Source organism: Phocoena sinus, chromosome 1, assembly GCF_008692025.1.
Source record: "Phocoena sinus isolate mPhoSin1 chromosome 1, mPhoSin1.pri, whole genome shotgun sequence".
Lineage (NCBI taxonomy): Eukaryota > Metazoa > Chordata > Mammalia > Artiodactyla > Phocoenidae > Phocoena > Phocoena sinus.
The window spans coordinates 97,237,445-97,261,255 of NC_045763.1; the positions used below are offsets into that span (position 1 = coordinate 97,237,445).

The following is a 23,811-nucleotide window of genomic DNA, read 5'->3' on the forward strand; positions in this document are numbered from 1 at the left end:
ATGATTCAGCAATATGACTGCGACAGCAAGTTCTAGGTAGCAAGAGGGCTCTGTGGGGACAGGGATATGTCTTCCTACCTTATACTACTACCTAGTGTATATTAGGTAGTATATTAGTAGTATATATAGTTACTATATTCTAACTACCTAGTCCTTGGACTTAAGTAATCTATTCTCACCTTTCCCTTTGGTAAAATGATGTTTGCCTTCTCCCATGGGAGAAGGAGCTCCTAGGGAAGCTGATGTTGGTAATGACCAGAATTTGCCTTCTCCCTGGGAAAGAAATCATTCACCTAGAGGTCTCTTGAGATTGAATCATCTTATATCCAGAACTTGGATCAAAGATCAAAGAAAAACTACAGATATGGATATAAATGTGTAGCTGCACAGCGATCCAAGGACAATCACGATTCAGTATTGTGGGAATTTGTCCCGCCTTTACCTGGGCCCTTGGTTCCCCTCCGAGCCACGTGGGGGCGGGAAAGTGCGCACTCGGCGAGGACCTGTGCTCGGTTGTTCTTCCCAGAACCCTCCGGGGCGGAGGAGGGGCGGAGGGCTTTAAAGGAGCTTGCGTACTTCCGCCCTTTCACCGGAGGGAGAGCGGCATGGGGTGAGGCTGGTTAGAAGTGTGGCGAGGTGTGTGGAAGGCGCCTGCGGGCTGAGTGTGTGAGTGGACGCGAGAATGTGTGAGTGCGCGCGTGGTGCGTGCAAGGCGAGTGCGTGCGGCCGCCCCCGTGCCCTTCCCCCCCGCCTACACCTTGATCTTATTTGATCGGGTTGTGACTCCAGCCCCGCCGGACCAACCCGAAATGAAAAGCTCCCCTCCTGCGAAGCCCCTTCCTCGGGGCGCTGTGCAGCGAGGCCCCTTGGGCGGTGGCAACGCCGCGGTCCCGGAGGTCCCGGAGCTGGTCCTACGAGGCCCGGCGCTCAGAAGTGATGAATTGATCAGATAGACGAGGCTGGGCTTGTCCTGGGCCACTGATTATCGAGGCGATTCTGATCTGAGCCCGGGCCCAGTGCACGGCCGCCCGTGGCTTTGAGGCTAACGTGTCAATGGTCGGCTGCGGGCCCCGGGCGCTGGCGGACGGAGGTAGAATGAGCCGTCGCCTCGCCCGCGGGAGCGGGAGCTGAAAGGATATGGAGGCCTTGTTCCCCGCTGCAGTTTTCTTTTGTAGCCGCCTCCCTTTTTTTCTTTAGACCCGACTTGTCATAATGACTCTTGTATGGTACCAACACTGGTGCCCCCGGTCTAAAGGCACTATACAGCGCCTGCTGCGAAGGGATATACGTATATATGCATGTCTGTATACGTGTATATATCTGTAAGAGAACTTGGAGACCTTATAAGAATTCAGATTCCAGGGACCCGCACCAGATTTACTGAATTAGAATTAGCAGGGGGGGGGGGGGTGTCTAGGAATCTATATTATTTAAAACCTCCATGCATGGATCGCAGTAATAAATTTTTTGATGTTCAGTATCAACCCACATGAGGTGATTATCCCAGAAAGTCACCCACTCTGCCACTTTCAGCTATTCTAAATAAAGAGAACTGAAAATATTGCCACTTGGCAGCGAACACTATGAACTGACTGGAGTATCTCGGTGGAAGAGGGGCTGTAATAGTTTGGTGGTATTGACCCCGCACCTGAGTACCAGGAAGAAGCCCTTTCATATCTGATTTATTCAACAATGCATATGCTGTCCAATCTTAGAAATGGGAACTTAGCGTACAATATTCTAAAAGGTCTGCCATTTCTTGCTCATTTTAACAGCAGGCTCCTGTGAGTGGCTTGTCATTTTGGAAACCACATTACTGAATCAGTTTTTAGGTACCTTCAGACCCTAGGATCAGGTTGTTGAACGCTGTTTCCAAGAATAGGGGGCTGTATATCACAGCACAAATCAAGGCAAAGAAAAGAGAATTGACTCCCAGGCAAGGAGACAGTAGCAGAGTTAAGAGAATGAATAATGGCAAGGAGCCAGGGAGATGGAGCCCTCATGGAAAAGTAGAGCTCAGCAGATGACTAAATCCAGAAGGTCTGAAATCTGTTAAGCGTGACCTCAGCCTAAGTGTTAATGCCACAAAGAGCTACTAAAATTAGTGTTTGTAAGCTCAAGAGAATGGACTATGTCCATTCTTGCTTTCCCAACACTTAGCTCAGTACCTGACACATAAAAGTTTGCAAGAGGGGCTTCCCTGGTGGCGCAGTGGTTGAGAGTCCGCCTGCCGATGCAGGGGACATGGGTTCGTGCCCCGGTCTGGGAGGATCCCACGTGCCGCGGAGCGGCTGGGCCCCGTGAGCCATGGCCGCTGAGCCTGCGCTCCGCAACTGGAGGGGCCACAACAGTGAGAGGCCCACATACCGCAAAAAAAAAAAAAAAAATGTTTGCAAGAAATGTTGAATGGATATGGTTGGAATGACTCCAGTTCACAAAACGTGAATACCTGTCTCCTGCTAAAAACAGTGCTATTCTGTCCTAAATCCGTATCTTTTCAGCAAGATGACTTTCCGAGTTGCAAATATGCCCAACAGGATTAGTTTCTAGAAGTTGAGAAACTTCCATGTTTTAAGAGTAGTCATGTGGCAACTGGTAGTCCATGGGTAACAGATACTCCAGGCTTCATCTTACACAAATCTATTTCATGGAGGTGGGCGGCAGGATGTTCCACTATGATTAATTAGTCCAGGGGCCCGTCAACACTTAGGTGGAGAAGAAGCCACCATCATTCTTTCGGGAATACCCTCCATTGCTGGCTGCAGTGTGAGGGGACACTGTGGAGAAAAGAGAAGAGGGAGTGGGCTGTGAATTTCAGATCCTTTGCCTTTTCTGGGAACTTGTCGCCCACACATTTATGGGGACAATGGAGAAGGTTCTAACAGCTGAGGAAACGGCATATAGAGGACTGATGGGAGGTAGATATAGGTCTTTCACTCCCCGGTTTCTGCCCTTTGCTGAAAATTTTTGTCCACTAGACCTAAGGCTGAGGTAGTGGCTCTGAAAAACTGAATTCATTTCCTAGCTCTACAGTCAGCATGTACCCTGGTTTTAGTCTGATATATGCCAGACTCTCAGTTATCCCTGATGTTCCCTAATAGCCAGTCACCTCAACTCCCTGATTCCTGTGACCATTTAGAAAAACTCTTGCACCACCCATCTGCCTCCCACCCCTCAGTCTTCTGACCCTTACCTATGGATCCCTGGATGCTGTGAATAGACTCCTTCTTAGGGTTGATCCAGTGTCTGATGTTAGCTCGGGAAGTGATCGCGGGTGGCTGGGGAGGGGATAAAAATTCTCCAGAGAATTGGATCTTGATTCTAGAAGATGGTGTGGGGAAGAACATGGGAGAGTGAAATCAATCAGGAGAAGAAAGGTAAGGAGGGAAAGAGTTGCATGTAACCTTAAAAATAAAGCAGCTGGGGCCTCCCTGGTGGCGCAGTGGTTGAGAGTCCGCCTGCCGATGCAGGGGACACGGGTTCGTGCCCCGGTCCGCGAAGATCCCACATGCTGCGGAGCGGCTGGGTTCGTGAGCCATAGCTGCTGAGCCTGCGTGTCCGGAGCCTGTGCTCCGCAACGGGAGAGGCCACAACAGTGAGGCCCATGTACCGCAAAAAAATAAAAATAAAAATAAAAATAAAGTAAAGCAGCTGAAGGCCCTTTTTACCCTCTGGAATGAACCAAAGATTTTGTGCTACAGATGAGCACAATCCTGGAAGATCTCTGTTCATTTTAGAAAATAAAAAAACAGAACTTGTATTACAGAAGTAAAAAATAACAGCAATCTATAGAAACAAGAACCTATTGATTGTTATTTCTCAGATGACACTTTACATTACTTGATTGGCATTGTCCTTAGGGAGAGGCTTCGCCTCCACTACTTACCCATGGGCATCCTGAATGGTCTCCTGGTGTATCAGTGTCTCACTTTTGCTCTTGAACGTCCCTGTGTGGTGGTTGTACAAGGCTGCTAATCGGAAATCCAGATCATCCTTCGGTATCTACGGAGGAAGCCAATCCCGCCACCCCCAGGGTTAACTTGCCACATTTGCACCTGCTCTAGTCGGGTTCTGTTGGGCTCTACTCTTGCCCCAAAGCAGAGTGAACCCCTTCTGGGCCTGAGATCCACCAACTCCCTACATACCAAATTACTGTACATGATGACTTCTTAACTCTTGTCCATATAGAATTGTCTCATGGTTAGGTCTTAGGAGTGGGGAGCTCTCCTGGAGACATGAGAACCACTATATTGTCCTGGACTTGAGCTTAACGGGCCTTACCTCGTTCATGGTTATAATGAGAAGTCTGGTGAGAGAATGATTTGCTCCAGATAATCAACTGCAGCAAAACCCAAGCCTTCTGACTTCCCAGAGGAAGTTGATAAGTTGGTATTTGGTTTTAGATTTGGTAGGATCTTGGATTGGGGACAAGATAAAGATGCTAAGGTAGTCAGGGACAGACTACCTTTCAAAAAGGATATTAATTAGTCCTAAGTGGATATAAGGAGAAATAGCATTTCAATGCTAGGTACCTCAGGATCAAAAAAATAAACAGCCTGCCTCATGGACGTGATTGTGGGAGTTGAGCTGAGTCGACACCAGGGTTCCTGTTGCTGAGCAAGGTGAGTTGGGTTCTTATATGGCAGTTTCTGCAAAAGAGAAACCACACCCACCCCTGGTTACCGGAGGCCTTGCTGATGTGATAGCGTCAGTGACATCCATCCCCTTATCCCATCCCATTTTAACTGAATCGCAAACATCTAAAAGAGAAGAACGAAATGGGGCAAGACTCCCGGGCTTCGGATCCTCCTAAGTTTTCAATCTCAGAACTGACAGAAATGGGCCAGGAATACGGGGAAAGGGGTGAAGTGGGACAGGAGGTAAAGGGTGGGGAGCAGAGAGGCAAGATGAGCTCAGGTTTAGAAGTCCTGAGCTTGAAGAAGAGAGAAGATATCCTAATGCAATTAACAGGTAGGAAATTGGAAGTGTGCAATTGTTGGAGGAGAGCTCAGAACAAGTAGTAGAGATCTGGGGGTCATCCCCCTGAAGTGGTGGTTGAAGCCTGCAAAAAGGCGTCTGACCAACAAGGAAGAGGCGGTTCGTGAGGACTGCACAGTATTATAATGGGGGTGGCGGTGGGAGCAGTCAGAGACAAGAGAATCAGGAGAGAGCAGTGTCTAGGCAGGTGAGAAAATTTCAGTAAGCAGGGAAGGGTCATTGTGTCTGCAGGAATGTCAAAAAGTTCATTGGATGTTCAGTCCTCTAATTAAAACCCCACAAGCACGAATATGAAAAGCACACAGCTGATTTCTTCATTACATGTAAAATGCCATACTGTTCACCACTGTATCCCCAGTGCCTAGCACAGCGGCCTAACACATGGTGTTCTAAAATGAAATATTGATTGAATCAATGACTGAATTCCAGTGAGTACAACTACAACCTAGTAGAAATCTCATTCAACCTATCGGATGTAGGGACCCTCCTCCTCCCCTGTATATAACACAGTGCTGTGTGACTCAGCTCAATTAGGCATTAATTGAGTGGTGTGAACCAGGCAGTATACTGTCACCAAGAAAGATGAAAAAGGAAATGGGAAAACTACAAATACATATGATGCAAGCACAGGCAGCTCTCTTCCCATTCCTCGAAGGCTGCATAAGCCTCTATAAGCAGAAGGCTGAGATGGTCTTTCACTGAGAAAGTCAAGCCTGTCAAGCGTGAGTGCCATCTTCACATCCATTTTCCTTCCATCTCAGAGAAAGGGAAGTCCCTTTTATTCAAGAATCACCCTTCCCTGAACCCAGCGCATCCTGGTGCTTTAGGGCCCTGTGCTATCCTGCCAGCCCCTGTACCCAGCTTCTCCTCATTCCTTCATCACTGTCTAGCTACCCACTCCATGACCTTCCCTACCGAGCCAGCCTTCTTAAAGAGTCAACGCTTGCCACCTCCACTTCCTCCCCGTTCCCATTCCCTCTTCTGCCCACTGCTGTCTGGCCTCTGCCTCAAGCACCCACTGAAACTACTCTTGCTGGTGACCACCGACCTTTGTGGCTAGGTCAGGTGGATCCATTCCAGTCCGGACCTTCTGACCTCTGCGGTTTCTGCACCACGACTCTGATTCCACGAAATGTTCTCTCCATCCTATGTGGGTCCAGATCCTCCGGGTTCTCCTCCTGCCTCTGGCTATTACTTCTTAGCTTCCTTCTCGGCTCTGCTTTCTCTCTCTGTCCCTTAGTGGTATCCTCCAGGGGGGTTGTCTCTGCCTTTCTGACTCTCACATTCACTGGATGAGCTCATTCTCTCCTATACCTTCAACCACCAGATGAATACTGTGGCTTCCAGACATTTTCAACCCACAGCTCTCAACCAGGTTGCCTACTCTTCATCTCTATGGAAATGTCCCACAGGCACCATGAAAGCAACAGCTACATAACTGATCTCAACATCTTTCTCCCCAAACTTGCTTTCCCTGGATGCCTCATTCAGTAAATGGTATCAGGTAAGCCCTCAGAAAGCTCTCCCTGACTCATCCACTCTCTTGAACCCATGTCCAGTCAGCCACAAAGTCCCATCAGTCCTGCCCTTTGCATCTTACCACCATCCCCTGCACCACTGCTGTACATCCGTTACTCCTCCTGGAGATCGCTGCACCAGCCTCGTAGCTGATCCCTCTTGTCGCACTAACATCCTGTCCAATCCACTGCCACTTGTGCTTTCTACAACACCCATCTAGTATGCCACTCCAGTGCTTACAGTCCTGAGATGAATCCCCAGGATGAAAACCCAGCTCACTAGCATGCTGTACACAGCACACCCACCCCAGGAGGGTCACCTCTCCAGCTTCCACCCTCTCCACTCCTCCATTTCACACCAACGCTTCAGCCACTTTGGACTCTTTGGTCCCAAAGAGGCCACCCTCATCCTCCTCTCCATGTATGTGCACCTGCTGCTCCCTTTGCCTTGAATGTCTGGTTCCTGTTTCCTTCCTCCTAACTTACATTCCACCTCCTCCCTCCCCTGGTCCAGCTGACTCATATTTGAATGTCAAAACTCACCTGCTCTGGGAGGCTTTCCTTTAAGCTCCTGTTTCCCATGATACACCACATATAACTGTCACAACACATGTGCTGCTGTGCAAGCACTTTTGCTGTTGCTGTTGTCGGTCTGGCTTTTATACTAGATTTCCCTGAGAACAGGAGCTAATCTAATGTGTCAATACACCCTCAGTTTTTAGCAGAGCGCCCGGCATACAGTAAATAATAACTGTTGAATAAACAAAAGGGAGTGCTTTGATTTTGTTATTAAGCCACAATTACCATTTAGTTCACCTTATTTTTCACCACTTCAAACATCTCAAATACTTCTACGAGAAAAGTGGAACCTGGGCCTGGGTAAGCCCCATTATAGCAATCATTGCTTAGGGCTGTGAGTGCCTCTTGTTCCTCTGGACTAGAACTCCACTTGCCTCTGCTCAAAAGCACCTGTGAAATGTTGGCAGACCTGAATATGGGGACATGGAGGAAGGCAGAGAACAAACTTCTCCGGTACCTGACTCAGTGTCCTCACCATAGTCCTTTAAGTTACCATCTCTTCCTGTCGCGCCGACAGAAAGAAGAGTGCGGTCGACCCTACTGGGAATCTGCGCAAGAAACCTCAGTACCTCGGAAGCCCGCAGTTTCCCCAAGTAGGAATCATCGTTTTCCAACGTAGGATTCTGGAAAGGGTCTCGGGTGAGAGGCATGGTAAAATGTCGAGCGAGACACGCTTAAGAGTGATGAGAGGCCCGCGCAGCCGCTCACAATCTTGCACGCGGAGGAGCCGGGGTCCCAATTGTTTGGCACGCCCAATTTCAGTTGCCAGGCAACTACCCCGCCGTCTATGACTGAGGCGAATTCCCTCCGAGAATGGCGCCACCTGGCGGTCCAACGCGGGAGGCCCCTCGGGAAGAAGCTACTGGGAACGCAGAGGGAAAGCGCCGCTGAGTGTACCGGGGAGCCCTGGATTGGCACTCGTGAGACTTCGGTGAAAAACGCCGAACAGGTCTTCTGCAGAAGACCTCAGTTAAAGAAAGTATTCCTAAAAGGTGGCCCAGAAATGTCCTTCCTCCTGGCATCTAACCAAAGGATTTCTCAAAGCGATGAGAGAATGGGGATGTCAAGAGACAGAAGAGTCCAGGTGTCGTGCTTGGAAAATTGCCGGCTAAGGCAAACTCTCCTTGCTTAAAGGAGTCTCAGGGCTTAGCATAGCGCCGGTTGTAAAGGCACAGATGGATTTGGCGGGGTGGAAGTAAGATCTCCAGGAGAGGCTGTTAGAGTAGGTGACACGTGCCGGGGCCACTCTTCCACGCTATAAGCTCTGGAGAAGAGATGGCATCTCAATCATTTTTCTATCGCAATCATTTTTCTATCGCTTCACACATAGGAGGTGCTTAATAAGTATATATAGAACGCCACGTCTGCAAAATTAGAGGTGTTCATAAGTAGCCGATGGCTACGAAATAATGAATTTGGTGGCGATGGCTTGGAGGTTGTTTCCACCTTGTTCCTTACACGAGCCCTGTGAGCGCCTGTTGGGACGGTTGCAGACCCTGGGCACTCGCATTCCCACGCCGCGCGCGCCAGTGGCGGCGGCTGCCATGGCGACCGGCAGGTGAGCTGCAGAGGAGCTAGTGGTCCGGTGCCCCACCCGCGCGGAGGGAACGAGGAGGCGGTTGCCAAGGCGACGTGGGTAGGAGGAGGAGAAGAGGAAGGAGGGAGGAGGAAGGATGGGCTGCCTAGGCGTAGCCGCAGGGAGGTGACTGAAGCGAGCCCAACCCCTTGCATCCTCCCCCCTGTGAACCTCCCTCCCCTTTTTTTCCGCCTTCTTCCAGCAGTAGCTGCAGCCGCAGCACCTTAACCGCTGCTGCCGCTCGCTCAGAACAACACTATGGCTGAGCCCGGGCACAGCCTCCATCCCTCTGCCAGGGGCAGGGGAAGAACTGATCCGCCCACACTCCGGCTTCTGCGGCTGCTGCTCTGGGTTGGGACCACCTTCCAGGTGACTCAGGGAGCGGGACCGGAGCTTCACGCCTGCAAAGAGGTACTCTCCTCCCGACCCGACCCCACTTAGGTCAGAAAATCTTGGATCTCGGCAGGGGTCTTGGGACCCACGCAAGACAGTTTCAGAAGCCACGGAGTTTAGGTTTCTTTGGGGATGGGGGGGTGGGGGAGGAAGAGGAGTAGACTGGCGTCATGGAGAAGCCAGCCCACTGGAGGACTCACGAAACAGATCAGCCTCACAGCTTGAGCTGCTGAGCTCAGGGGAAAGGTCCCAGCTCCAAGGACCTCAGGAGGGACCTGAGTGCCTGGACTTGGGAATGAGGGAAGGAGAAGACATGGGTTGTTTCCCAGCTGGGGTGAAATTACCTTAAAAGTGGTTGAAAACAAAAGATTATGTACAGAGGGGCAAAATAGAAAGTGGGAAAAGGGAGAAGTGGGGTAAGAAAGGAGTTTGGAAGGCCAACGGAAAATAATGGATCGAAGTGGGAATCCTTGTGATTTTATCATGGCTTCAAGAAAGTATGAAAATGGGAGGTCTGCAAGGGGGACTGAAGGATCCCATCACCTCTCTTCCCTTGGTATTAAACATCCAGTTTCCTTGTGGGCTGTTAAATGTGGATCCTGTTTATAGTTTGCCTCCCCCGGTGTGCTTTCTTTAGTGTACCTGACAGTGCATGACCCACCTTTGGCCAGACTTTGAGTTCTGTAGTATCTCACTTTCAGCCAATCTCTACTTTCCTTCTCTGGACTTTTGCTGACATATGTCGTAAGTCTTTTTCAAGGTGTTTCTAAACTGTTGCCAACATAATTCAGAGAATAAGTAGTGAATGTCTTCCAACCAAAAATGCATTTGAACATTCTTTTGGAGGGATACAAAAAAGGAGTAACAAAACTCAGTAGTTTCTATGGTATTGAAATAACAATAATTGGTTGTGTTCTGAGTAACTTTTTAAAAACCATATGGCAGACGCAGCAACAACACATTTCCAAGAACCTCATGGCAGAAGGCAAATAAAAGTTGTTATCTACGTGAAATCTGAAAGACTTTGTGATACATTGAGTCTAGCCCTGTACAATTAATCGGAAATGTCATACTCGGCTAAGGTTTTGAGAGGTTGAAATATTATTTATAAGTTGTCATTGTTAACTAGTGATTAGCAACCATAACCCCGTCCCATATGGAAATGTATTATTATGACGGTATTCTAACCATTAGGCCATCTATAACAAAACAGATCATGAAGAAGTGAGGGGGGTGGGAAGAGAGAAGAGAATTTTTGTGTGAATAAAGATACTTCACTTCATTCGTGAATATGAGCAAGTGACCCCAGTCAGTGGAAATTTTTGTAACTTGTATCAGTCCCAGCAGTGTCCTGCCCTGGGCCATCCACATTTTTACCCAGTCACTGTATGACCTGTTTTAAAGATGGCTGGGAACAGGATGATTTTGTCAGTAAGTGTTGCTTCCTGGCCTTGGTGGCCTGTGGTCTAACCAACCAAGTGAGTTCCATCAAGCAAACTCACTTGCCTAAGAATCCAACATAGGGGCCCCCTGTGTGGAAGGTAACAATCTTACAGTTCAACTACCACTTCTTGCTGATACCTTTGTCCACTAGGGAAAATATGAGACGTTTAAGCAATGAAACACTTGCTTGGGAGGGAGGGAAGAATATTGATACTTGAGAGCTCTAACTTGTGTAGAAATTTTGCCTTTAGTCCTTTTTAAATGATTGGCATTTGCCTAAGCGATAGGCCTTGCCACAGAGCATAAGCTGAGGGCAGTGGAAAGCTGTGGAACTCAACATACCAGGGTTCCAGTCCCTGCCTGTTACTTACCCCCCAGTTTTTGGATCTGTAGAATTGGTATTTCAATAACATCTACCTCAAAAAAGATTGCTTTGAGGACTGAAAGAGAAAATACAAATAAAACACAAATTAGAGTTACCTAACTCTCTTTCCCATTCAGCTTCTTTACCATTAGATCCACACCCCATGCCGGAGTGAAAGTGGCTTAAGAGTCATCTGTGTTGGCCACGGGCGTCAGCAAGTCCTGTTTACACTCTTCTTGAGCAAACAGTGGCTGCTGAACACCCTCAACTCCAAAACAATAAGGAAGAGAATAAACCCATTCTTATAATATTCTTTGTTTGGCAGTATGAATTGACCCAATAAGTTTTAGGGGCTTCCAATCCTAAATGGTGAAAAAAAACAATTCAGGGTAGACTAACCCTTCCCTGTTCTTAATCTTCATGTGAATTTCTTGTGTGTCTTTGCTGGGTATTAATGGCAGGGAGTCTTATCGGCCAAGGCTGACCCTAATGATAGCAATGCTGTTCCTGCCTTGTTTCTGAAATCTGAGGCATCCGTCTGGATGGAATCAGGGAACAAAGAGGTTTAGGGTAAAGCCTAAACTGAGGAGGCAGAGAGCTGGGAGTTCTAGATTGCTAAACGTGTGCTGGGGCTTGGTGTTCCTTTCACAGTTTTACAATAATCAGGGTCACCAGTGGAACTAAACATCCTGTGTGGTGTTTGTCTTCATGAATCATTTCTTTAGTCCTGTGCTGGCCCAGGCTAAGTGCTGACTGAGAGCCAAAGGAGCATTTTCTATAGCACAATGAATCTGGATCAAATGAGAGAGGAAGAGAAAACTGCCTTTCCCAGATCGGTGTTGCCCTGAGGCTTCAGTGCTAATTGCCCCCAGAGGGACATCCCAATCTATGTTGAAAAGCCCAGAGGGTTTAGGAATCTGGCAGACATGGATTAGAATAAAATTTGGCGAAGGAATGATGACTCTGCCACTTAGTAAGGATGCTACTTTGAGCAAGTTAATTAACTTCTGACAGCTTCAGATTCCGGATCTGTAAAATGGGGATGGTAACACCTATCTCACAAGGGTATTGTGAGGATTCAATTAAATTGGATAACACATGTAAAATGCCTAGTATATATCCTTGACATGTCATAGGGGCTTCAGAAATATTGGTAGGCAGAAAAGGTAAGTCCACAAATAATGACGTATAAATGATGACATAATGTTAACATGTGGTAAGCAATGCGGGAATGGCAATATAGAGTTGATAGGAAAAGAAGAAAACATATTTGAACAGTTGACACTTGACCTGCTTCTGGAATAATCAGCAGAATTTCAACGGGCAGAGATGGGGGGAGCATGATTTCTAGATAGAGAAAGGAGACCAAGGAAAAGATCCTGACAATTGCAAGTAGACCACGTGGCTGAAATGTGGAGTAGGTGTGGGGTACCATAGAAATCAAGATTGGAAAGTGGGAAACTAAGTGGAGAATCTCTGAAGGATTCTTAGCAGAGGTAGTGGATTAGCATGAATATAAAGTAAATAAGTTGAGATAGGCCAAAAGGTGAGAGCAGAGAGATGGGGGCGAGAAGACCAGTTCAAAAGATCTTACAGAGGTCAAGGAGGAGGTTAACAAAGGGACTGCACTGGGATGGTGGCACTGGGATAAATAGAAAGGCTTGGATATGAGAAAAACATGCTGAAGGTAGAAGTTAGAGGATTTGGCAACTGATTGAAGGAGTCAGGTGGATCACTGGGAGAATTAGGCAAGGTAATGCTTAACGTGCTTTGCAAAATGCAGAGCGTAGAGTAAGTGCTCAGTAAATATGCTTTTAGAAAACGTAATGGAACATCATTCTAAGTCATTAGATGGCCTTGCATAACACCATTTTAATGAGGAACGGAATGAACTACCTATCCTGACATCCCTAATGTCAACCCTTTCGCTTTGACCATCCACACTAGACCCATCCCTTCTCACCTTCTTCTTCTTTTTTTTAATATTTATTTATTTGGCTGCACTGGATCCTAGTTGTTGCTTCCACCTTGCCCACATATTGTCTAGTGCTCAGCCAGAGTAAACCTACTGAAAATAAGACAGATATTGCCCCTCCTCTGCTCAAAACCTTCCAAAGTCTTCCTGTCTCAAAGTAGAAACCAGCTCCTTACACTGGCCTACAAGGCTGTATGTACGATCCTCACCTCCTCCTCTCCAGTCACACCAGCCTCCTCACTCTTTCTCAGACCTGTGGGGTAACCTGCCCCCTCAGGGTCTTGGCAATTGCTGTTTTCTCTGCTTGGAAGGCTCTTTCTCAGGATATGCAGCTTATTTCTTAATCCCCTTCAAGTTTTTGTTGAAATGTCTTCCCACTTCCTATCCCATTTTCTGTTTTATTTTCTCCAGAGAACCTACCACTTTCTAACATGCTCTATATTTTATTTATTTTACTTATTTCTGTCTTTTCCCACTAACACGTAAGCTCCACGAAGGCAGGGGTTTTTGTGTTTCATTTAATGCTGTGTCTCCAACACCCAAAATAATATCTGGCACATTGTGGGCCCTTAATAAATTAATGTAATAGATTAATAATATTCCACTGATGAAATTTATTTAACCAATCCCCCATCATTGAACATATATGTTAGAAACATATGTTAACATATGTTTCTAATTTTTGACTATTATAAACAATGCTAAGATGAGCCTCTATTTGCGTATTCTTTCCAACACATCTGTCATTACTTCCTTGGAATAAATTCCTAGAAATAGAATTGTTGGATGAGAGAGTAAGATCATTCAGTTAACTCCTTAAGTTATATTTCTAGAAATGGGGATTCCTTGATCAAAAGTCACATATACTTTATATTGTTCCTCCATATTATGAGATCCTCTTTTGGAGAAATTGCATCAATTTTGCTTCCCATCAGCTTTGCACGTTTTCTCACATCCTTGGCAAAACTATCAATCCTGGGCTTCCCTGGTGGTGCAGTGGTTAAGAATCCGCCTGCCAATGCAGGGGACACAGGCTCGAGCCCTGGTCTAGGAAGATCCCACATGCCGCGGAGCAACTAAGCCCGTGCGCCACAACTACTGAGCCTGCGCTCTAGAGCCCACAAGCCACAACTACTGAGCCCACGTGCCACAACTACTGAAGCTCGCACGCCTAGAGCCCGTGCTCCGCAGCAAGAGGAGCCACCACAATGAGAAGCCCGCGCACCGCAACAAAGACCCAACACAGCCAAAAATAAATTAAAACAAACCAACCATCAATCCTTTCAAATTTTGATAATCACTAGACAACACACACACACACACACACACACACACACACCTTCATTCTTGCTTGGCTCATAGTGGAGGGATCTTGTGTGTTTCGAGGAGGAGCCCATCTATAGCTCCTAAGTGACCTCAGAGTGTTTTGGGATGCTCTTACTGTGACTGAGAAGTAAAATGCTTGCTCACTCTATAGCAAACAATATAAAAATCCCTACAGATCATTCTTATTCTGAATCCCTTCTCAGCTGCTTCCCCCTCCACCTAAACTGGAGTGAGAACTCTGCCCACCCACGCTGTGCCTGGCTTCCCCTCTCCTCTCTTTCACATTTCCCCACCTAGGTGGTCACTGGGAAGGAGTTCTTTTGGCTTGAAAAGCAAAGTAGATATTCATAAATAACCACCCCAGCTGACCTATGCGTTTGGTTAAGTGCTATGAGAGAAAAGGGAAAGATAGGCTGAGAGATTATGAGAGGAGATCTGACTTAGATCAGGGAGGTTGGAGCAGGACTCTCTGAGGAGTGAGTTTAAGCGGCGAGCTGAGGATGTGGAGGAGTTTGGTGGGTGAAAATGTGCAGACGAGCTTGCAGACAACAAAGAGTCTGGTGCTTTAGGGGCTGGGGAGAAGACCAGTGTGGCTGGACCACATGATTTTATACTCATAAATGAAAAAGTATATCCCCATTTTGAAGTTTCAGAAACTACTAAAGAAAGAGGTGAGATTTTAGTCAAAGGTTCCTGGGGGCATGGGTTTGTTTAAAAATTATCATTTAGGGGCTTCCCTGGTGGCGCAGTGGTTGAGAGTCCGCCTGCCGATGCAGGGGACGCGGGTTCGTGCCCCGGTCCGGGAAGATCCCACATGCCGCGGAGGGGCTGAGCCCGTGAGCCATGGCAGCTGGGCCTGCGCGTCCGGAGCCTGTGCTCCGCAACGGAAGAGGTCACAACGGTGCGAGGCCCGCGTACCGCAGACAAAACAAAACAAAACAAAATTATCATTTACTTTTACATGCTAAAGTAATATATGCTCATAGCAATAATAATAATTCATATTTATTGAGTGTTCTACGTGACCAACGTGCATTAACTCAGTTCCCACAGTTACTCTATGAGGTAGGTCCTATTAATATCCCACCCCACACCATTACCTCTCCTCTTTCCTGTTTTATTTTTCTCCATAGCACTCTTTACTATCTGACATATATTTTACATATGTACATATGTGTGCATATACATACATATATATGTATATTTTAATTGTCTATCTCTTTTGACAAGATTGTGAAGTCTACAAGGGCAGGTATTCTTTTTTTTGGTACTGTTCTTTTTTATAAATTTATTTATTTATGTTTGGCTGTGTTGGGTCTTTGTTGCTGCTTTAGTTGTGGCGAGCGGGGCCTACTCTTCATTGCGGTGCTCGGGCTTCTCATTGCTGTGGCTTCTCTTTGTTGCGGAGCACGGGCTCTAGGTGCATGGGCTTCAGTAGTTGTGGCGCACGGGCTTAGTTGCTCCGCGACATGTGGGATCTTCCCAGACCAGGGATCTTCCCAGACCAGGGATCGAACCCTTTTTCCCCTGCATTGGCAGACGGATTCTTAACCACTGCGGAGGGCAGGTATTCTTGTATGTTTTATTCATTTCTATATTGTACTGCCATACAGTAGATAGATACTCAAAAATTGCCCTGAATGAATCCCCATTTTATAGATGATGAAACTAAGGCAAAGAGAGATTAGCCTGCCCAGGGTTACTTGGCTGGTAAAGGAGCAGGAACTCAGGCAACTGAGCTCTTAACTACCGTATTTCCTGCCTGTCCATGTTAACAATCCAAACTAGGCAGAGGGTATAAGCTGAAAAGTACAAATTTTCCCTACCACCTGCAAATCCCCAAAGGCTAACCTCTGTCAACACTTACTTAAATATATTCTTCTTGAAATGTTTTTTGCCTATACAAGCACATCCGTGTATTCTTTTGCCCTTCCTGTACAAATTAGATCAAAATATTTGTCCTATTCTGTATTTTATTGTTTTCATCACTATAGCTCTACTGCGATTCATTATATGTGTGTACTGTGATTTATTGAAACAGAAACTTGATGAATAGGTTGATTCCAGCCACTTATATGGTAACATTGCTGTGGTGAATATCCTCCTACAGGAGTACATACTGATGCATACTTGTTTGAGTCTATCTGCAGACAAATTTTTAAAAATAGAAATAGTGGGTCAAAGAGTCTAAGTGTTTAACATTTTGATTGATTTGTGTCAAGTTGGTAGCATGGATTTTCTTTTCTTTTCTTTTCTTTTTTAATATTTATTTATTTATTTGGCTGTGCCGGGCCTTAGTTATGGCAAGTGAGATCTTCGTTGCAGCACAGGGGATCTTTAGTTGCCGCACGCGGGATCCTTTAGTTGCGGCATGAGGGATCTAGTTCCCTGACCAGGGATTGAACCCGGGTCCCCTGTATTGGGAGGGCAGAGCCTTAACCACTGGACCACCAGGGACGTCCCAAGCAGCATGGATTTTCAAAGAGCATTAGTTTTCTCCAACTGCAGTCAATGGAGGAGGAGGGAGGCTTTGGCTGTGAGGGTGGCAGTCAGAGTTTACTGTCACCCGGGAATCATAGAGACCTGGAGGGCCCTTCTGGAGAGCCTGTCAGCCTTACCAAGCAGCCAGCTTGTCCCAGGCAGGGCAGCCGGGCCTGATGTTAATTCTGCCAAATTTTCTGAAAAGAAGTTGGGCAAACTCGTAGCTTTTCCTTAGTCTGTACTGTCCCTCTGGTAAGTGATAAAAATTGGGCCATTTGTCACACTTCTTCTTAAGCTTTCCTTCTATGTCATAGCAGATAAAGCACAGAACAGATAATTATAGTTAGCGCTTGACAGCTGCTGAAAGAAAATATATTTATCGTACTTCCTAGGCTCTCCACTTTCCAAATTCCTTGAAGTCTGAGAAGCCAAATATGAGGTTATCACCTATTTTTCTTCTTTGATTTGTCATGTACCTTCATGAAAGGCATGTAAAAAAAAGACCCATAGAACTATGCTGAGTGACAAAATAAACAAATTGAGTTTCATAGGCCCAGAATGTGATTGTCCAAGTCTGATTCTTACTGATGGTACAAAATAAAAGGCAAAAAAAATCTATGGACTTTAATAAGCCTGGATGCTAATTTGAGCATCCTTCTTCTCACCCCATGCCAAACAATAAAGCTGTTTCTGAACTAGAAAGGAAACTGAAATTGGCTAGCTTTCTGCTTGAAATTGATTACTTCAGTCTCCAACTCGAAACATATGACAATAAAAGGGTGGCTAGTAAGCCACTAAGAGAAAAGATAAAGGGAGCATCAGTTATACCTGTTCATCTGACTTTTCCTTACGAGAAACCATGCTTACAAGAATTTTAAGGGTGGTTCTGACTCAGGATAGCACTTGAGAAAAGTCTGCATGTCAAGCACTGTGCTACACACAGACTAGATGCTCCATACATTTTGAGTTAATGGATCAACTTATTTTCCTGGTAAAGAAATTTTAAAAGATTAGGGCCAGAGCCTCCATTTACAAATATTAATTCAGCTGTGTAAATCATCTGTAAAAGAAAAGAAGGAGCTGTGCCCAAATATAAAATAAATACCAGGTCAGCAGGACATGAGAAGAAAACAAAGAACTATGGTGGGGCGGGGGGGAAAGTCAGATTTTAAAAAGAACATACAGACTTTTAGTCCTGGACTGTCTAAAAGGCTACCCCCTGATTCTTGTATTCACCACCTTATTGCTCCCATGTAGAGACAGGCCATGTATGATTTCTGAGGAATGTGTGATAGTGGCCAGTGCACTTGGTTGACTTTGATGCAGGAATTGCTTATACATTCTTACGTTAGATGATGAGTAGCTAAAGGGCAGGGACGTGAATGAGTATGAGCAGATAAAGGTGATACCACTGGGAGGATGCAGGTAGATTCTCAGGAGCTTCTCTGCAAGAGGAGACATCCTTTTAATTTTCAGAAAACTGAAAATCTAAGGTTTTTAAAAACCTTAGATTGCTATCATCCCAAATTTATTAAACTCTTTTAAAAATTGAATTATAGTTGATTTACAGTATTGTGCTAGTTTCAGGTATAAATCTTAATTTGATACTTGCAGAAACTGAGGACCAAGGAGATCCTCAGAGGATGCAAGGAGATCAACAGGTTGGTGCAATCTATGTCATTTAGATATGAAATTGCGACCTTGTAAAGTGCTGGTGTTAGGGTGGATCTCAGTGATCATTCACACCTAAGGCATCTTCACCAGCTCCCTAACATAGCAGAGCGGGTGCCTATCCTCAGGTGGGTTAGGTTGCCTAGCAATTACAAATGTTTAAAAAGGAATACTTTTGGGAGTTCCCTGGCCGTCCAGTGGTTAGAAGTCGGCGCTTTCACTGCTATGGCTAGGGTTCAATCCCTGGTCTGGGAACTAAAATCCCGCAAGCCACGCAGCGAGGACAAAACAAAAAAAAACAAAAACAAAAACTTTTTACCCTGGGTAATGAGAAGCTCACTATTTCTAGAGTTAAGCCATATCCTTGGGGCAAAAAGTATTCTTTTTTAAAATTTGTAATTGTTAAGCAGCATAACTGGTTACCTATTATAAATGTCATTATTTCTGACATTTCCTTCTCCACCCTATACCCTTTCTGTGTTTTGTCTCTCTTAGGAATATTCACAATACTGTCCATACTGATACCTGGTCCCAGAAAGCAGGTGTCATCACAGTACTCACAGTCTGAAAACATTAGTGACAGATTTCCTCTAGATTGTGGGCTACTGTTATGTTTTCTGCACCAAATACTTCTTCTTTTCTCTTTTATTTAACTTTCTTAATCCACGGAAATTTAAAATCATTCATTCATCAAGTTTTATTGACCATAATGGACTGAAAGAGACACAGAAGAATTATATACAAGAAACTAACACTGATGCACACACAGCCTTTAAAAGGACAAGCAGTTACAAATAGAGATCAAGTGCGTGATGCAGTGAGGCCAGGTAGGGAGGGGCAGTGGGCAGAGCACATGTTCATAGCCCAGGTGAAGTTTTCCTGGCTGTGGGACTCATTTACCAAACGAGCTAATCATATTTAATTTGAAGGATTGTCGTGAAAATGAGGAATGAGAAAGAAGATGTGAACATTAACTAGCTGTGTTAGTTTGCTAGGGCTGCGGTAACAAAGTACCACATGCTGGGTGTTTTAAAGCGGCAGAAATTTATTCTCTCACGGTTCTGGAGGCTAGAAGTCTGAAATCAGAAAGTCGGCAGTGCCATGCTGTCTCTGACAGCTCTAGGGGAGAATCTTGCCTTGCCCCTTTCCAGCTTCTGGTGATTGCCAGCAATCCTTGGCGTGTCTTGCCTTTGCAGCTGCATCTCTCCAAACTCTGCCTGCATTGTCACATGACTTTCTCCCTGTGTGTCTCTCTGTGTCTTCACATGGCTTCCTTATAAGGACACCAGTCGTTGAATTTAGGGCCCACCCTAATCCAATACGACCTCATCTTAGCTGATTACATCTACAAAGACCCTATTTCCAAATAAGATTATACATTCTGAGGCTTTGGGTAGACACAAATTTTGGAGGGACGCTCTTCAGCCTCGTACACTGGCACATAGTAAGGACTCCATAGGTGGGAGCAATTATAGTTATCAAGTGCCAAAGTATAAACAGAAAAATTATTTCAGTGTGGGCTGGAGTGGTTAAAGAGAACTTTGCGAAAGAAGTGAGAGAGTCAAGCAGGGCCTTAAAGAGGTGATAAAATTAGGTAAGAACTGAAGATGTAATAGGGTGTATCAGGTGAAAAGAAGAGCATATCAGTATTTTAACATAGAGTTATTAACCTTGTAAAATCAGGAATCTCCTTTGGTCCAACAAGAATTAAAAACTATACCTTTTTTTTTGGAATGGATTGTTATCTATTAGGCAATAGCCTTATAATAAATTACCCTAAAATTTAGTGATTTAAAATAACAAAAATTTTTTCTCACAGTTTCTGTGGGTCAGGAATTGAGGAGGAGCTTAGCTGGGTGATTCTGGCTCAGAGTCTTTCATGAGGTTACCGGCAAGATTTCGGCCAGGGGACTTCCCTGGTGGCGCAGTGGTTAAGAATACGCCTGCCAATGCAGGGGACATGGTTTCGACCCCTGGTCCGGGAAGATCTCACATGCCACGGAGCAACTAAGCCTGTGCGCCGCAACTACTGAGCCTGCCCTCTAGAGCCCGCGAACCACGACTACTGAAGCCCGCGCACCTAGAGCCCGTGCTCCGCAACAAGAGAAGCCACCGCAATGAGAAGCCCGCGCACCACAGCCAAGAGTAGCCCCCGCTCGCTGCAACTAGAGAAAGCCGGTGTGCAGCAACAAAGACCCAACACAGCCAAAAATTAAAAAAGAAAAAAAAAAGGATGTCGGCCAGGGTTGCAGTCACCCAAGAGCTTGTTTAGAACTTGAGGATCAGCTTCCAAGATGGGTCACTCATGTGGCTATTGTCAGGAGTCTGTTCCTCGCATATGGGTCCCTCCAGAGGGCTGCTTGAGTGTCCTTATGACAAGGCAGCCAGCTTCCCCCAGAGCGGGGAATGAGAGAGAGCAAGGAAGATGCCACAACACCATTTATAACTTAATATCAAAAGTCACACACCATCACTTTTGCCATATTCTGTTCATTAGAAGCAAGTTACTGAGTCCAGCCTACACTCAGGGGGAGGAGAATTAAGCTCTATCTTCCTCTTGAAGGGAGAAACATCAGAGAATATGTGGGCGTATTTTAAAACCACCACATCACAGTGTATCATGAAATCATCCATTCCATTAACTGTTGGACTAGTTTTCCTGAATTTGGTGTTCCTAAATCTCCATGTTATTATTATTACTTATTAATACAGTAATTATTTTGAGCACTCCAAATGTGTCAGGCACTGTGCTTGCAGATGCAAATGTGGAATGAATTGGCCCAATGCTTGACCTCAAGGAGTTTACAGTTTAGTGGGGGAGAGGGATTATGTCCATAAATAGAATGCACTTATATAAGAGATAAAACTGAATATAAACAAAGGGCTTTGGGTTTGCACTATAAGAGGGAAACTGAAGAAATCAGAGAAGGCTTTGGGGGTATACTGGTAGCATCTGAGGGCCTGTCTCAAAGCTTATTCCTCACCCCAGTATAGAGTAGATTTTGGGCAGGTCACCAGGGAAAGACATTTGAGGCCAGGAGATGGGAATATGCAGGGCTTATATGGGGGAATTTCAGGTTGTCCAGGGTGGCTTTAGTGGAGGGGAGGGGAAAGGGTATGGGAAGGTGGATTGAGGCCAGTCTTGGAGGCTCTTATAGAATAGACTGTGTTAAGGAGAAAGATTGAACTTGATTCTGAACACACTGGAGAAGTTTTTTGAGCAGCGTGGTTATATGCTTAGATACGTGCTTTGGAAAACTGAAAAAATTTGAACCAGAGAAGCCAATGTGTATGTATGTATGAACTCATTCATTCAATTCATTGTCTTTCAGCAAATTTTATCACAGACCTACTATGTGCTAGGCATTGTTTATAGAGAACTTATAGTTACATATATATATATATATAGCTGTATTTATATCTGAAATATAAATCATATATATATATATATAGAGAGAGAGAGAGAGAGAGAGAGAGAGGGAATGAGGATGTTAGTTTTTATCTTTTTTTTAATAATTAAAAAAATATTTATTATTTTGTCTTCGTTGCTGTGCACGGGCTTTCTCTAGTGGCGAACGTTGAGGTGCATGGGCTTCTCATTGCGGTGGCTGTAGGCGCGTGGGCTTCAGTAGTTGCAGCTCGTGGGCTCAGTAGTTGTGGCGCACAGCCTCAGTAGTTGCGGTGCACGGGCTTAGTGGCCCACGGGCTTACTGGCCCTGCAGCATGTGGGGTCTCCCCGGACCAGGGATTGAACCCTTGTCCCCTGCATTGGCAGGTGGATTCTTAACCACTGCACCACCAGGGAAGTCCCAAGAATCTTAGTTTTTAAACCAATTTCCTTTGGTCTCAAATTGAAATAGCCGGGAACTTGATGTTTAATTACCATCTATTAACCATTATAGAAGTTGGCACAGCTCAGAGTGGGAGAAAAAAATGAGGCAGTTTATCAGTAGGTATAAAAATAAAGAAGTGGGAAGGTTTGTCCTATTTCCTCCCGTGGCTGCTGAAAAAACAGGAGCCTCATCTGAGGTCTTCCTGAAAATTAGAGAGAATGGCATCCTGCCTTAATTTCTTCCACCAAATTTCACTCTTGGACTCAGGCCATTTCTGCTTTGGCAAAGCAAGAGGTGGTGATGTGGACTCTGTTCCCAGTGATGGTGCCCCAGGCTGCCCCAGGGGAGCCTTTGGAAATGACCGTGTATGGTGGTTGCCAGAGCCTCTGGCACTGTCAGGTGCCTGGCTGTGGGTGGAGGACGTGAAAGGGGCCAGAGGAATGCTGAGACCAGCGTGTAAAGGAGCATTTCATTTTCCTATCTTGTAGAAGACACCCAAGAAAGTGAACTTAGGCAAATGGCTTGAAGTTGAGCATTCTGCTTTAGATCCTGTTCTTTCTTCCAGCTCCCCTTCCCCCAGCCACACCTCCCCTTTTGACAATGGACAATATTACAGTTTCCAAAAGGAGAACATTGCTGGCGACTCAGCAGCAGCTGACTCTTGCTTTAGCTGCAAAGCCTCCTAACCTTCTCCAGGCTGAGCCCAGTGGCAGAACCCTGGTTTGGGCCTCACGCAAGCCTCACAGGGCTCCAGGCCTCTCCCCTCCATCTGCCATCTAGCTGCCACCCTCTTCTGCCATCAAGATCCTCAGGAAGAAAAGTGCCATTCTTTAAGAAACAGGTCATTCTTGCAAACGGTTCCTGAGTCCCAACCCTCCATCCAGTGAACAGCTGGCTTAAGATTTATGACCGTGCCCTGTTGGTCTACAGATAAGAAATGGATATCTGCTTAGCCGGCTGCTGCACCTGCTGCTCTGGTCTCTTCTTTCATGATTGTGTGGATGAAATTCTACAGAGCTGAGTTCATTCCACCTTCAATTATTTCATTCACCTTGGAAGCCCTTTGGCAGCTTTCAAAGCATCTTGCCAACTTTATCCTCGAGAGGACTGTCAGTGTTCTTTTCTGGGTGAAGCTGAAGCTGAACTTAAGAGTTCTCGTGGTGTTTTCATCTGAGCTTCTCCCAGGGTGTCTCATTATTTGCAGCAGAGGAAAGAAACTGGAAGAAAGAGTTCAGATTTGAATACTTACCTCTGGGCACTCTTTCTCTTTCCTCCCTCCTTTCTGAAAATAGTGGGGTAATTTAATTTTTCAGCATCAAAAAATAACAATGGTTGGAATAGAAGGTAAGGTTTCTGGAAATCCTGGAACTGCATAGGCAACTCAAAACAAAAAAGACCAAGCCAGTCTCTAAGGTCACACCCACTTTCAACTTCTCCCAGTTGCTTCCTGGTTTAGCACAGGGGCTGCCAAACTGCAGGGGGTCACCTGGAGGGCTTGCTAAAACCCAGAATGCTGGCCCCATCCAAGAGGTTCTGATTCAGTGGATCAGTGAAGAGGCCTAAGAATTTGTATTTCTTTTTTTTTTAACTTTTTTTCATACAGCATGGGTAACTTGCAACTTTTTATTTATTATTTATATATTTAATTAAAAAAT

At 45.7% G+C, this 23,811-nt stretch overlaps 2 protein-coding genes and 1 non-coding gene across 4 annotated transcripts in view; 2 read left to right on the forward strand and 1 right to left on the reverse strand.

Moving 5' to 3' along the window:
• Window positions 1–584: 584 nt before the first annotated feature.
• Window positions 585–1,005, forward strand: LOC116745616. The gene has a single exon (XR_004347501.1).
• Window positions 1,006–2,624: 1,619 nt separating this feature from the next.
• On the reverse strand, window positions 2,625–7,814 carry C1H1orf194 (chromosome 1 C1orf194 homolog). 2 transcript variants are annotated; one of them, XM_032654565.1, is made up of 5 exons: window positions 7,664–7,814; window positions 4,533–4,649; window positions 3,887–4,002; window positions 3,194–3,321; window positions 2,625–2,777 (listed from the first exon to the last, which is right to left on the reverse strand). In XM_032654565.1, exons 1-5 carry the CDS (start codon window positions 7,742–7,744, stop codon window positions 2,707–2,709), a joined length of 513 nt encoding a protein of 170 aa, XP_032510456.1. In that variant the 5' UTR covers window positions 7,745–7,814; the 3' UTR covers window positions 2,625–2,706. The 2 variants fall into 2 exon arrangements, with proteins under 2 accessions (XP_032510456.1, XP_032510466.1); XM_032654575.1 differs by lacking the exon at window positions 4,533–4,649 and having other exon boundaries at window positions 2,629–2,777; window positions 7,664–7,797.
• A 1,035-nt stretch (window positions 7,815–8,849) lies between these two features.
• Window positions 8,850–23,811, forward strand: part of KIAA1324 (KIAA1324 ortholog) — a 68,584-nt gene continuing 53,622 nt past the window's right edge. Inside the window, exon 1 of the mRNA XM_032604310.1 lies at window positions 8,850–9,081. Within this exon, the coding sequence (XP_032460201.1) occupies window positions 8,929–9,081 (153 nt within the window). The 5' untranslated portion in view covers window positions 8,850–8,928. The remainder of the gene's footprint in view (window positions 9,082–23,811) is intronic.